The following is a 14,466-nucleotide window of genomic DNA, read 5'->3' as shown; positions in this document are numbered from 1 at the left end:
ATTACTTTTTTTTTCTTAAGAAAAGTAATAATCATTTATGCAAAATGCAAAATAAATGATTATTACTTTTCTTTTCTTAAGAAAAGTAATCATTTATTTTATTATTTATTAATTATTTTGATTTTTCTGTTGTCATACTTTAGCTAGTTACATTAATGCATTTTTAAATGAATTACATGTCTTGTCATTCTTAATGTTATAATATGAAATACACTGCTTTTGAAAATGTACCTGAGACATTAGATTAATTTGCAATAAGTATTTCATCGGAAAAAAAAATCAGTATCTCACATCACAACTTGTTTTATTATTATTATTTATTACTCGTTTTATTATGTCAACTATATTGGATAATGTGAGCTTAAAAGTGACTATAGGGGTGTTATTTCATGCCAGGATGTCTCTAATAATAAATGCATGTAGAAAGTCGGAAAGTGGTTTTCAATGCTTTAACTACAGGCATTAATGCAAGGTCCAAAACCATCAATTGCAATAAATAAGGGATCCATTTGTTGTTTAAAGAGTGTTTATGTAACCATAATAATATTGAAAATGATAATCAACTTGTATTTAGTGGTGAAAAAGGGTTTGTGCCTGTACTGACCCTGGAACAGATCATTTCTTATGTAATGAGTGTAAGTTTAAAATGAAAAAAGGAGCGGCGCGTGTTTAGAAAATTCCATAGATGTTTTAATACAACATACCATATTGTCAACAATTGAACATCAACAAGATTTTGTTAATTAAAAAAAAAACAAAAAACAAAAACAAATCTGCATATTACCTTTATTGCACAGAACAATTTGAATTTTATTTTCCATATATTTCTTTTTTTGTTTTGGGGAGTCTTTTTTTTCCAGTAAAAAGTTGGCTTGGACTACATGTTCCATATAGTCCCGGGTCAAAAGGAGGAAAAAAAACAGCATGAAATGGGAAAAAAAGAGAACCCGAGGTTGACTGAGGAGCAAAGGACGCCGTGTAAAGTACCCACACCTCCAACAAACAAAGAGAGCATTCAGAAGCCGTGAGCTGCATCCACTCTGTTGTTGTTGTTTTTTTTTTCTTTTCTCCTTTATGCAAAAGGGATTACACCAAAGCTGCTGCAGATTGCATCCACGGCTTAAACCATCTGTGTCACTGCCTCCATCTGCATATTCATTGGCAGCGCCCTTGTCCGTAATGTGGGTCCATTATCAAGAACTTTGCCTTCATCCTCGCATACGCTTGCAAAGGCCAGATGTCCACAGTGCGCACAATACGCATAGGAGGTCCACCACCATACTGGACACGTTGTCTCCTCCCAACCTTTCACCTGTAAATTAATATTCCCATGATTTGATGAGAGGAGGGATATTTCATGAAACCGAAAAACAACAAGCTTGACGAACACATTTAACCCCTAAAAATGTGAGCATCGCAACTATGACTCCTCATAGTCATATTGAACATAAAGTAGTATTCATATGATAATGCACGTTGTTTTTGATGTGAAAAATGATAAAAGCACCATGTTTGACAGCAGAACACATAAGTGCTTTCTTTTACTGTACGAACCGAACATTTTCAGAATCCACGAGCGTGTAATCAGTTGTTGGTATTCAAATTTGGAAAAAATTACCCCCCCATTACTGCCTGAATGTTTTATGTACTCAATTACTCTCAATATTATATCATTTATTATTTATGTATGTGTATTGCATTTACGTTTCTTGTATTTATTCTGTTATCTACTGTTATCTATTTATGCTGCACTCGCTATAGTGTTACTAAAAATAACAAAAATTGAATATTTGTCTGTTGTAAAACATTCTCTCAGCATAATTTATGCCGATCAAATAATACATTTTCGAAATAAACGATAAGAGTGAAGCCGTGAAATTCGAGGGATTACTGTATCACTAAAGAAATATATTTTCCCAATCCTGTGTGGACATATGCAATACCGATGAAAAGTTTAGACACACATTCCCATTATAAAAGCATGGGAAGGTGTCTTCAAACTTTTTAAGTGTGTGTAAAGAGAGAGAGGTTGAGAGAGAGCAAGAGAAAGAGAGAGAGAAAGCGCTCAACTTCACTGCCGATTTAGTTTTTCCAATCATTTCCAAAATAAGCATCCGTTTCTTCTCAAATGTACTTTACTGATGGCGGCGCTGCTCCAGATCAATGGTTGTGACACTGATGGATCACGGAGCAATAATGGCCATAAAGTAGGACAAAGCATTCACAGTTCAAACATGATGAAGTGTATTGACGATGCTGTATAAATGTGCTCATCAGCCCATATCAAAGTAATGCATTTCTTGACATGTGGCCTCAAGGAACGGGGAGAAATATTCAAATAAAATCAAACAGCAAACGGCCAAACCATCTAGCTCTTGTAAATCTTCAGGCTTGGGGGTGTCATCAATTCTGTTTTTGCCATTTTGGAGCCACCGCAACATGGAGTGTTTATAACTAACATGACTTTCAATAAAAGTGGCCCACGAGCCACAGCAGCCCCCACTTTCGTTGCCTCACAACCACTTTTTCCTCAGTCAGTGAACACACCGGGATCCAGTTTTTGTCATTGAAAATCCTTTAAATCATTTTCATGTTAAACTTGCGTGGTGCGTCCACTGTGCTGCTGCTCATGCCGGCATCCGATTTGCGTGGCACGTACTCAATCTCGATGTTGTGCTTGGTGTTGCCCTTGCCTCTGCTCCACAGGAAAAGCAGCACCAAGCAGAACAAAACCACGCCCAGAAAGGAAATGAACCCCATTGTGGTGGCGATGATCAGGGTCTTTATGTCAAAGGGGAACGGGACGTTGGCTCGTGTGTCGTTGCCGCCGGTATCCGCAGGCTGGTTGGAGATAAAGGCAAAGGTCTTGTTGGGCTGGAAGGGCCAATCGGGCGAGTAGCTGTGGATGTGCAGGTGAGCTAGGGCGGTGTCATTGCCGCCGGCGTTGCTAGCTATGCACACGTAAGTGCCATTGTCCTGGATCTGAGCGTAGCGGACCTCCAGGGTGCCATCGGGCAGCACAGAGACCCGTCCGATGGTTTTGGTGGTGATAAACTTCTTCTGCGGGGAAAGCCACATAATCACCGGCGCAGGATCACCGTCAGCCTCGCAGGAGAAATGAACGATGGCGCCCTCGTCAACAAACTGCTGCTGCGCCTTGCGATCCCTGATCCTGGACTTGCGACAGGTGAAGTAGTTGGGTTGCAGCACGTCCGGAAAGTCTTTGAATTCTTTGCCTTGGACAAACTCGGGGGAAGCGCAGGTGGGCTGCTGCCGGTTGAAGTTGAGCCTCCAGCGCCGCCGGAAGACCCACAAGAGGCGGCAGTCGCAGGCCAAGGGGTTGTCATACAACGCCAGAGTCTCCAGGTTTCCCACTGAATGGAACGCAGATTCTTCTAAAGTGCTGAGAGAATTCCCAGACACATTGAGGATCTTCAGGTAGTTTAGACCGCGGAAAGAGTAGGGCTCAATCATGGCGAGTCGGCCGCCGACCAGGTGGAACTCCTGAAGACGAAGCAGGTCGTGGAGCCTATTCCCATCAATGGTGTGTATGGGGTTGTAGGAAAGATTGAGAAAGCGCAAGTAGACCAGGTGCCGCAGGGCTACGTAAGGGATGGTGGTCAGGTTAGCATTGGCGATGGTCAGAGAAGTCAGGTTTAATCCGTACAAGCAGTTCGGAGTCATTGTATCCAAATATGGCCAGTTGGCAATCTTCAGCACTTTCAGCCGGTAGAGACGTTTGAAGGAGTAATCCCGTATAATGTTGATGTTGAGGTGCTGCAGCCTGAGCGTGATCAGACTGTGGAGGTGGGTGAACGCCTCTGTAGGCACAGAGGACAGGTTGCACTTCTCAAGACTCAGGTGCTCCAGGCTACTCAGGCCATGAAAAGCCCGGTGGGAGATGAACACCAGATCGTTGTCGCCCACCTCCAACGAGCGCAAATTGTATAAATCCTGGAACATGTAGTCCAGCAGGATGACAATTTTGTTCTCGCTTATGTCCAGCTGGGTGAGATTGCTCAGGCCCGTGAAGACCCCGAGCTGGATCAGCTTTAGCTTGTTGCTGCGCAGCCCCAATGTCCGCAAGCCGTAGAGATTGTTGAAGGCGCCGGGTTCGATGGTGGAGATGGTGTTCTCACTCAGCTCCAAGTGCTCCAGGCTGGGGAAGCTGGCAAACTCGTCCGGGTTGATGGTCCTTATCCGGTTCTTGCCAAGGTCCAGCAGCCGCGTTTCTGCAGGGATCCCCTCTGGAACCGTCATCAGCTTCTTACGGTGGCACATCACAGAGCGTTCTTGGACGTTGCACTCACAGCGGGACGGGCAGCCGGTGGCCGAGCCCGACAGCACGGTGCCCAACATCAAGATGAGAATGGGCTGCCAGCACGCCACCAGGAAGCTGTGCCCAGTCGCTTCCCGAGCCGCCATCTTATTGGTTACCTGGGGAAACAAGAAGACAACATGGCGTACGTTAGAAAACTACGGACAAACAGAGCACTCAAGTAGAACCTGAAAGAAGACGTCTAGTTAGTTGTGATGCAAAAGTAAGTAGAAGGTGTCCCTGGATCTTGTTTATGAGCACCAAATGTGTCTCCCTTATATGTTTGCTCCACTTTTGAAGCTGCAGATTTTCATGACATAACCTCCTGGACATGATACCGCCTCTGACCCACCCCTAGCTGGATGAGCTGTAAGCTCATGTAAGGTAGTTTTTCTCCACTCTCCAGCATATGAGTGTAATGTTAGCACTTTCGCTCACATAGCTATGATAGTATTGCTAATGCTTAGTTCATCCTGTCTCACTCTTTAATGTCATATGTAGCTAATATGATGCTGTTGGACAAGGGCAGAGCTACAGTGCATAATAAAAAAAATAAAATAAAATAAAAAAACAAAAACAAAAAATAAAATAATATTATAATATGATATTATAATATAATAATATAATAAACATAAAAAATATATAAAATATAAAATAAAAATAAAATACATACTAAAATAAAAACACACACACAGCTCATTAGCATTAAAGCTACAGACACACAAAACGGCTGCTCGTGGGACAAGGGCAGAGTTACAGTGCATAATAAAAATGAATAAATAAATAAATAAATAAATAAAAATAATAAAAATAATAAAAATAATAAAAATAAAAACAATAAAACAATATAATATAATATAATAAACATAAAAATATATAAAATAAAAATAAAATGCATAATAAAATAAAAACGCACACACACAGCTCATTAGCTTTAAAGCTAGAGACACACAAAACGGGTGCTCGTTGGACAAGGGCAGAGTTACAGTGCATAATAAAAAATAAAAAATAATATAATATAATATAATATAATATAATATAATATAATATAATATAATATAATATAATATAATATAATATAATATAATATAATATAATATAATATAATAATATAATAAACATAACAAATATATAAAATAAAAATAAAATACATAATAACATACACACACACACACACACAGCTCATTAGCATTAAAGCTACAGACACACAAAACAGCTGCTCGTTGGACAAGGGCAGAGTTACAGTGCATAATAAAAAAAAATAATTATAAATAAAATAAAATAATAAAATAAAAACAAAAAAATAAAATATAATATTAAAACACAAAAATATAATATAATAATATAATAAACATTAAAAAATATATAAAATATAAAATAAAAATAAAAGACATAATAAAATAAAAACAAACACAGACACAGCATTAAAGCTACAGACACACAAAACGGCTGCTCCTAGTAGGGCTTACTAAACGCACTTTCAAATGTGGTAAATTCCAAGCACTACAATATAGGAGTGTTAGTTCCTCATCAGTCCGTTCTATACGTTAACTCCAAGAGAAAGGACTGTTATAAGACTCCCAGTTGCAAAAATAAAAAGACAAGACAGGAAAAAGATCCTGTGAATGCAACGTTTGAAAATCAAAGCCAGCAATCCACCTTGCATGGCACCATTATTATTGCTTTTCCTCAGGGCCATTTCTACTGCACACCTTGCAGGTGATCAATCAGCACCTGCTATCACCTTAATAAGTCGGGACTTGGTGTCGGGGGAGGGGGTGCAGCTGCAAGTGGAATTAACATTTTTCAGCCCGCAATCCAATTCCCGCTGTGCATTTTGGTGGTGTGTTCCACCGCTGCAGTCGTCTTACTTCAACTATAAATTTGATATGTGGTGAAGGAAAAGGGGCTGGGGTGGGGTGAGTTTGGGGGGGTTGGGGCCGAAGCAGGAATAGCAGAAGGATGGGGGTGGTAAACATTACGTACAGAATGTGCTTTGGCTGACACTTGACCCATGTGATCTTTTAACATCTGAAACAGGCCATTCATCACAGTGGAATACATTAAAATCTCATTTCAGTGGCATCTGTTAACGTATCCAACCCCCTGCAATTACATCTCCATTACATTACCACCAGTTGTGTGGAAATAGCCCCCATGGAATTAGTTGCATTGCAGAAAACTCTACTAAAGGACAAGTGTGACATTCTTGTGGATATTTTTCTTTTTAATTGTCATTTCTTAATTTGACACCATTTTTAGTGTATGCAGTTTCTTTTTATTGCATGGAAAAAGAAATGTTTATATTATCGTTGTTGCTAGATTATGCATTTTATGTATGTTTTTGATATTTTTATTTACATTGTGTTTGTAGATTAACATTTCAGAAACAAAATAACTACATGAAATAGAACTACAGAAATACATTTCAAAAGATGATTAAAATTATTGGATAAAAGCACATTTTAAATAATATTTTTATTGTTGATGTCATTTCATAATATAAACATGTTTATAGAAACATTTTGATTTATTACTATTATATAAATTTTGCAATCGTTTTTATTTTGTGTGTATCCTTAGAATATAAATTAAAGCACTAATTGTAAATACAAATATTTGTGTAAAAATACATTTTAGATCAGAACATTTTAATTTTATTATATAAATAAAATATTTTTGTGTAAAATATATTACTATTATTGTTGAATAATTGTTTTATGAAAACACGTTAAATAATTTTTATTTTTGATTTGTATAATGCAAATTAAAAATAAAATGTTGCATAGATAAAATATAATTGAAATGTAATTGTATAATTATGCTGTAAAATACATTTTAAATCATAATTAAATTTTTCATGTTATTTTATATAATTATTATTGTATTAAATACATTTTAAATTATTTAAAAATAAATATATTTGCTATATCATCATCATTATTATTGTATATTTAAATTTTTATAAGGCCTAAAAACATTCACTAGAAAGTGGCAGTACACTAAGAAATATAAATACAAAAAAAATATGCCGTCACATTATTTATTATTTTTACATTTCCAAAATGTGTCATTTGAGAATTTTAAGAAACACAACAGTAATGTATGCCAATTGTGGCTGCTAGCATTGTGCTAATAACTTGAACGGCCGGAGAGCTCATGCGCTAAAAGAGATTCCGTTGATTATTAAGACGCCAGAACAGTTGATGATGATATCTGTAATCACGTCATACTGACAGGACAGCCAATGCTTCCGGTCACACACTACATCACTTTTTATTTGCTAAGCCGCATCGATCGGCAGTAAAAGGGAGTGGCCTCGTCGCAGGTTCCACTCCATCAGCTTCTGTCCGGCCTTGCATATTGGCTACAAGTCAATCAGATGCTATTACGTCCGACTCCATTACCGCTGACACTGAAACTCAATCGGGGCCAATGACGGCGTGGTAATCCACCCTGCTGGTAAAGCTCCGCGCCTGCAAATTCAGCAGCTCGCGTTCCTCCACATGATCACAAGATAATGCCGCGGCTCCACCGGGAAGCCTGAGGCACACGAGCGCTAAAGACGGGGCGTGAAGAACGGCGTCAACAATGGCAGCTCTGTCTTCTTATTTAATGATTTAGTGCTATCGCTCGCTTGCAGGCACGTCCAATGAATGAAGTTCTGCCTTCCAATCAAACACCAGGAGAATACTGTTAATTAAAGGTGAAGAGAGACTTCTCTCCAAGGAAAGGATACGCTTCAGGAACAGTGAGGCTGTGTTCACGTGTCGTACTCTAGTACACACATACGTAGAAAACAGCCATCACCCGCTTTGGTGAGTTTAGGTAGCGTTCGCACTGATAACTCAGACAGTGTATGAAAACTGAGACATACTTTTACCGATAATTTTCCGGCAAAAAACAAACATCAAAAAATCAAAAACAAGCCCAATTCACGGTACAACCAGTAGATATTGGTAAAGCAAACTGTCCATCACTCAAATATCATTCTCTTCAAGCAAATAATCTAATGAAATATATTGCAAATACTGAGTAATACCTAATACCTAAAGTAAAATGAAAAAATGAACAATTTATTTGTATTTTATTTATTTGTTTCCAACCTGAACGAGCATCTATCAGTCAATGTATTTATTTCCTTCAAAAAGACACATTACTTTTCCCTCTGTGTGCAGCATTAGTAAACATCAATAGTTATGACACAAACTCCATCCATTTCCATCCTTTTTTTTTTTGAGGTGGTGATATGAATCATCCGACAACAATAACCAGCAGCCAAGTGCTAAGTAACATATTGACCTGACGTCAAGCGGATTTCAATTTGCTCCATTCCGCCTGCTTTCTGCGTGTAATTGTCCCACATAATTAAAGTGTAAGCGTGGGCTCTTCAAAGACTCCACCACTGGCCTAAGCTTTGGTTTACCTGTCATGATACATTACTTTCAAGTCGCGCTCAACGCCATCATTAAATACCTGTAAGCTTGTCGCTATCTATGGCACAATAGCGTTAAAAGCCTCTCAAGCTCATTGTCCTTCAGAGCAGCTTAGTCAGCTGCAAGGCTGCACTTGAATGGACTCACCTGTGTTTCATTTATCCTTTGTCTTACACACACTGAGCGTGTGCAAAAGATGGACACTTCATTTGGTACACCTGTGCAATCTGGACAGGGACGGGGGACCTTTTTCATATTGGTCCTTACTAGGAATAGGGAATATGTATGCCGTGATTTTAAAAAAGTCTTTTATCAGAATCAAATAAAAATGAAAATAAATTAATAGGTAATTTACCAGAAATAAATACAATTAAAAATGAAAAAATATATATAATTTACCAGAAAAATAACAATTAAAAAAATTAAAAACTGAATTTACCAAAAATAAACACAAATAAAAATTAAAATAATAAAGCATATTTTTACAAAACTAAATAAAACTAAAATAAAAAAAAACTAAAAGTGTCATCTTTAGCAGATGCTTTATCTTCAACATTTATTCTCGCGTCTTCTCCGAAGTTTACTGAAGGCATTTGATCGAAACTGGCACTAACGAACCTGCACAGGAAATCAGACCTTTGCTGAGGTGAAGTGGAGGTGAGGTTGGGGGAGCAACATGTTGCATTGACATGGCGAACAGAGTTGCTTTCAGGACAACAGCTGGGCCTCGGTTGGAATTCTGCACCTTGTTGCACCAACCGGCTTCTTGTCCCGGATTAGGGCTTTGGTGTCCATCTGTCGGGCATCAGCTTACATTTAAGCTCTGCCATTTCACAGGCAGCCTCCAGCCAGTCATTCCACCAGGGAAGTAGGCAAGCTTAGCCACCGATGATACTTTGGGAAATGTGCCTGTGTTTCAATAAGAATTCCCAAAATCCAAACAAATTTATTTGTTCCTAAAGCTGCACTCTTCAAAATCAATTTTCTACAATTTGAGCTATGCTCCATAAACAAGCAAATTTACAAATACAGATTATATCTCACGTCTGTGGGTCATACGAGAACTATACCCCAAATTCGATGATTACATCAAGATACCCATCATCGTGAACCAAATCATCATTTTTAAAACAAAACCAAATATTTTCTAAATCCAATAACAACTTTTTGTTCAAGGTTACAAATCCGCATCCAGCTCATGATCTGATATTATCTAATTCATTGTCAAATGAAACAATTTTTATTAAAATCCACCACAACGTTCTTAGTTATGGTCTCGTTCTATAAATGATCTGTTACCAACCTGTTGCCAACCTTTTACTATCAAATATTTGTCAACCATACCACTATAACTACAATATGGGTACGTATTAGTGTGGAACATTAGATTTGTCTACAAATGGCTTACAAACAGCAAACTGACCTTATTGACCAACTTGGACGGGGGTCAATAACGCGAATAATCGTCAAAATCATTGTTGTTACTGTTCAGCTGTCTTAGGTGAAACATCCTTGAACATCCTTGACAACCATGATAACGCGAATAATCGTCAAAATCATCGTCAAATGAAAATTTTTTATGAAAATCCACCACAACTTTCTAAGTTATTGTCCCGTTCTATAAATATTCTGTTACCAACCTGTTGCCAACCTTTAACTATCATATATTTGTCAACCATACCACTATAACTACAATATGTTACATATTAGAATGGAACATTATATTTGTCTACAAATGGCTGAACTGTGAACAGCAAACTGACCTTAATGACCAACTTGGATGGGGGTCAATAATGCGAATAATCGTCAACTCGTCGTTGTTACTGTTCAGCTGTCTTAGGTTAAACATCCTTGAACATCCTTGAACATCCTTGACAACCATGATAACGCGAATAATCGTCAAAATCATCGTCAAATGAAACAATATTTATAAAAATCCACCACAACTTTCTAAGTTATGGTCCCGTTCTATAAATGATCTGTTACCAACCTTTAACTATCATATATTTGTCAACCATACCACTATAACTATAATATGTTACGTATTAGTGTGGAACATTAGATTTGTCTACAAATGGCTGAATTGTGAACAGGAAACTGACCTTATTGACCAACTTGGACGGGGGTCAATAATGCGAATAATCATTAAAATCATCGTCAAATGAAACAATTTTTATAAAAATCCACAACAACTTTCTAAGTTATGGTCCCGTTCTATAAATGATCTGTTCCCAACCTGTTGCCAACCTTTTACTATCATATATTTGTCAACCATACCACTATAACTACAATATGGGTACGTATTAGTGTGGAACATTATATTTGTCTACAAATGGCTGAACTTTGAACAGCAAACTGACCTTATTGACCAACTTGGACGGGGGTCAATAACGTGAATAATCGTCAAAATCATTGTTGTTACTGTTCAGCTGTCTTAGGTGAAACATCCTTGAACATCCTTGACAACCATGATAACGCAAATAATTGTCAAAATCATCGTTGTTACTGTTCAGCTGTCTTGGGTTAAACATCCTTGACAACCATGATAACAGGATTGTTATAAGTTATAAATAAACGGTCTCTCAATCATGGTATTACACACATTATAGAGATCTGTGACACTGACAAAGTGTCAATCTTTTTAAGGCTGAATTTTGCAAAGATTTGCGCTTCATAGCTGTGACTGCAGCTAAAGTGTCTTTTCAGCAAATGCTAACATGCCTTGGTTTGGTTGTAAATAATAAAATGTTTTATGTGCTATGAAGACCGATGGCAACATTGCCGAGCCGCTGGGAGCCATCTTGATGTTAACAATGACTGGCATGGAGTGTCTCGTCTAACGTGGTTGCCAAGAAAAATGTCCTTTTTGCTTCTCGCGTTTGAAAAAAAAAAGAGCAGTAAATGTTTTGGTAGAGGGAAACAACAGCCAAGCGAGGCCTTTGTTTACGCCGTCGTTATCTTATTTATAAGCGTGTGTTTGCTGCAAGTAATCACTGAGAAACATGTAGAGTTAAAACGCTTGTTAGCTTGTTGATGAAAATCTGCCTGCTGGCTCGCTAAAAACATGTGAGACATGCTGACGAGGAAAGCAATGTCGTGTTTTAAAACCATCTGGGTCAGCCTTGCTTCCAACAGTGGAACCTCTGAAGTCCGTTACCCCTGAGGTCCTACAATTTCATAATCCAACTAACATTTCAGGAAAAATAGGCCTATAAAGTCACACAAAGTTACACTGGTAATAACATAGCAGATGTAGCGCATGCAGACAGATAACCATTCACACCTACTGGCAATTTACACGATCCAATTAACTTAATCTGCATGTATTAGGTCAGTGGGAGGAGGCCAGAGGGAGTGCACAGGCAAGAGCGATGGTGTGAGCATCCATCCAAACATTTGTACTACCACCAAGAAGGCTTCTGTACACATTTTCATAAAATGAGCCCAATAGTGCACAGGATTAAATTTCACAAGCATGGGGTCATTCCAAGGCCCTTTCACCAATGAAGGTTATTAGTCTGACACACAATTGTGTTGGGGTGGTTCAAACCTGGGGCCGTTAACTCATTCAATGAATGCCATGTTGTGATGCGGTTCATATTAAAATATGCATAATTAAGTACATTTTGAGTTCAATGGTTGCTAGGTGTCTACCAGCAATGTGGCTGCAATGTTCAGTGAGACACACAAGCACCAGATTTGATCACCTGGTTGCAGGCACAATAATCCTTAATTCAGGCTACTGTTGAGGCCGTAATCCAAGCCCAGCAAAAAACTAAACTCTGAAAGTCCAAAGTCACTTCCTGTCCGCTTCTTCACTCAGCTCCCCTAGCACAGGAACACATTTTAACATGCACAAGCATGAGTCTATTTATGGTAATGGTAATGGTTTTATTTCATTTGAACATGCATCAGATTACAATTGAATGCATCCCATAATCAGTTCACAGTTCCACATGTCCAAAAGGAATAGGAAGAAGCAAAGCTTATTAAATCCTACCCCTCCATCTGGTACTTTTACAATCAGTAACTCTTACATTTGTTCACTTCCTGCTTTCCATAATACAGTTTAAGGTTTTTTTTTGTGTTTTTTTTTAATAATGCACCTTGTAACGAAGTACAAGGTGATATGAGCATCCAATGCCATAATGGGTACCATAGTAAGTGTCAATATAGTGATATATATAGCACATCATGACTGGTTCAAGACTCTTCATCCTTGTATTTAGCAAACATCAACTGCTTGTATTGTTTCTTGAATTGGCTCATCGTTGTGCATTGTTTGATTTCCTTACTCAATCCATTCCATAGTTTGATTCCACATACTGAAATGTTATGGTTGGTTATTTTTAGCCTTATGCATTATTTTAACTGTTTGAAGATGAACTATATCAGCAAGTTGAAGTATTTATGATTTTAGAAATAAGGAGTTAGTATGTTCTCTGTAGGCAGCATTATGAATTATCCTTACTGACCTTTTTTGCAGTACATTTAGCGAGTGAAGATTGTTTTTATAGTTATTAGACCATTTTCCCACACAATAAGTAAGATATGGTAGAACCAGAGAGCAATAAAGAGTGTGGAGTGATTTCTGATTGAGAACAAATTTTGCTTTGTTCAATACTGAAATATTTCTGGCCACCTTATGTTGTATATTTGTAATATGAGGTTTCCAGCTCATATTTTCCTCTATTGTGATCCCCAGAAATTTTTTTTCGTTCACCCTTTGGATGACATTTTTAACTAATTGGTTGTTTTTTAGGTAATTTACGACTTATATTTTTGCATTTGAATTTTTTTGGGTGTCTGGAATGGATTAATTTGATCTGATATTATTTATCATAGGGAAAAAAACGTCCTCAGTTGTCATCCATTTGGGTACTACTGCATGTTGAAGTTGAAAAAAAAATAGTTTCTTGAGACTTATTGGTGTGTCCTGTCATGATGAATGTATCCACCAAATGTAACGATCGAGGAAACATTGTTTCTCATTACACATATCATATTCATAACAAAATCAACTGTGTTCCTTGTGTATTTTTATCACAAATCGCGATGATGTCATCAGCGGTTGACTGGAGTTCTTTGCTAACTTACACAGTTACGCCACATCTCTTTACTATAATAGGCTATAGAGTTTTCTGTAAACATCCTTGGCTTTTCTGGAAAAAACTGATTGGATTTAACGTTTTGGTAAGAGTTGGACCTTCTGGATTAATTACATTAACCAAGGTTCCACTGTTTATATTCTTTCCAGGAAAACATCTTTTTAGAACACAGGAAGTTTCTTGTGGAGACAAACAACAAGAAGTGCTCGTCAGCGGCCCTTCCAGGTATTATTGGCATGCGTCCCAGATATTTTATGTTATGTGCTCGCCGAGTGCTCATATTTGATTTGTTTGCACCGTGACTTCTTAAATCTTCCATAAAAAACCCCCAAAAAACAGTTGTGTGTTCAACGATCCGACGTCATTCCCATTCAGGCGGGAATCCACCGACACCAAACAGATGAAAAGGAAAGATGAAGCTTCCTTGTGATCATATGGAGTATTCCACACTGGTCGCTCTGTGTCACTAGGAGTTACTGTAATGGTCACTGAGACACACAAGCACCAGACTTGATCACCAGAAGAACATTTTATTGCCTGGTTGTAGGCACAACAAACTCTAATACGGGCTACTGTTACGGCCATGCAGAGCAAAAACTAAAGT

General features: G+C 37.9%; 1 protein-coding gene across 2 annotated transcripts in view; it reads right to left on the bottom strand.

The window, feature by feature from the left end:
- Positions 1-668: 668 nt before the first annotated feature.
- Positions 669-14,466, bottom strand: part of lingo1a (leucine rich repeat and Ig domain containing 1a) — a 136,663-nt gene continuing 122,865 nt past the window's right edge. For both annotated transcript variants that reach the window (XM_058076684.2, XM_058076683.2), the window contains one exon: positions 669-4,437. In XM_058076684.2, coding sequence (XP_057932667.2) covers positions 2,578-4,425 — 1,848 coding nt within the window. In that variant the 5' untranslated portion in view covers positions 4,426-4,437 and the 3' untranslated portion in view covers positions 669-2,577. The remainder of the gene's footprint in view (positions 4,438-14,466) is intronic.

This window comes from Doryrhamphus excisus, linkage group LG1, assembly GCF_037039965.1.
Source record: "Doryrhamphus excisus strain RoL-2023G ecotype Guam linkage group LG1, RoL_Dexc_Guam_v1.1, whole genome shotgun sequence".
Taxonomy (NCBI): Eukaryota; Metazoa; Chordata; class Actinopteri; order Syngnathiformes; family Syngnathidae; genus Doryrhamphus; species Doryrhamphus excisus.
Note: the sequence above shows the minus strand (reverse complement) of the source record. Positions and strands in the feature narration are given on the sequence as shown.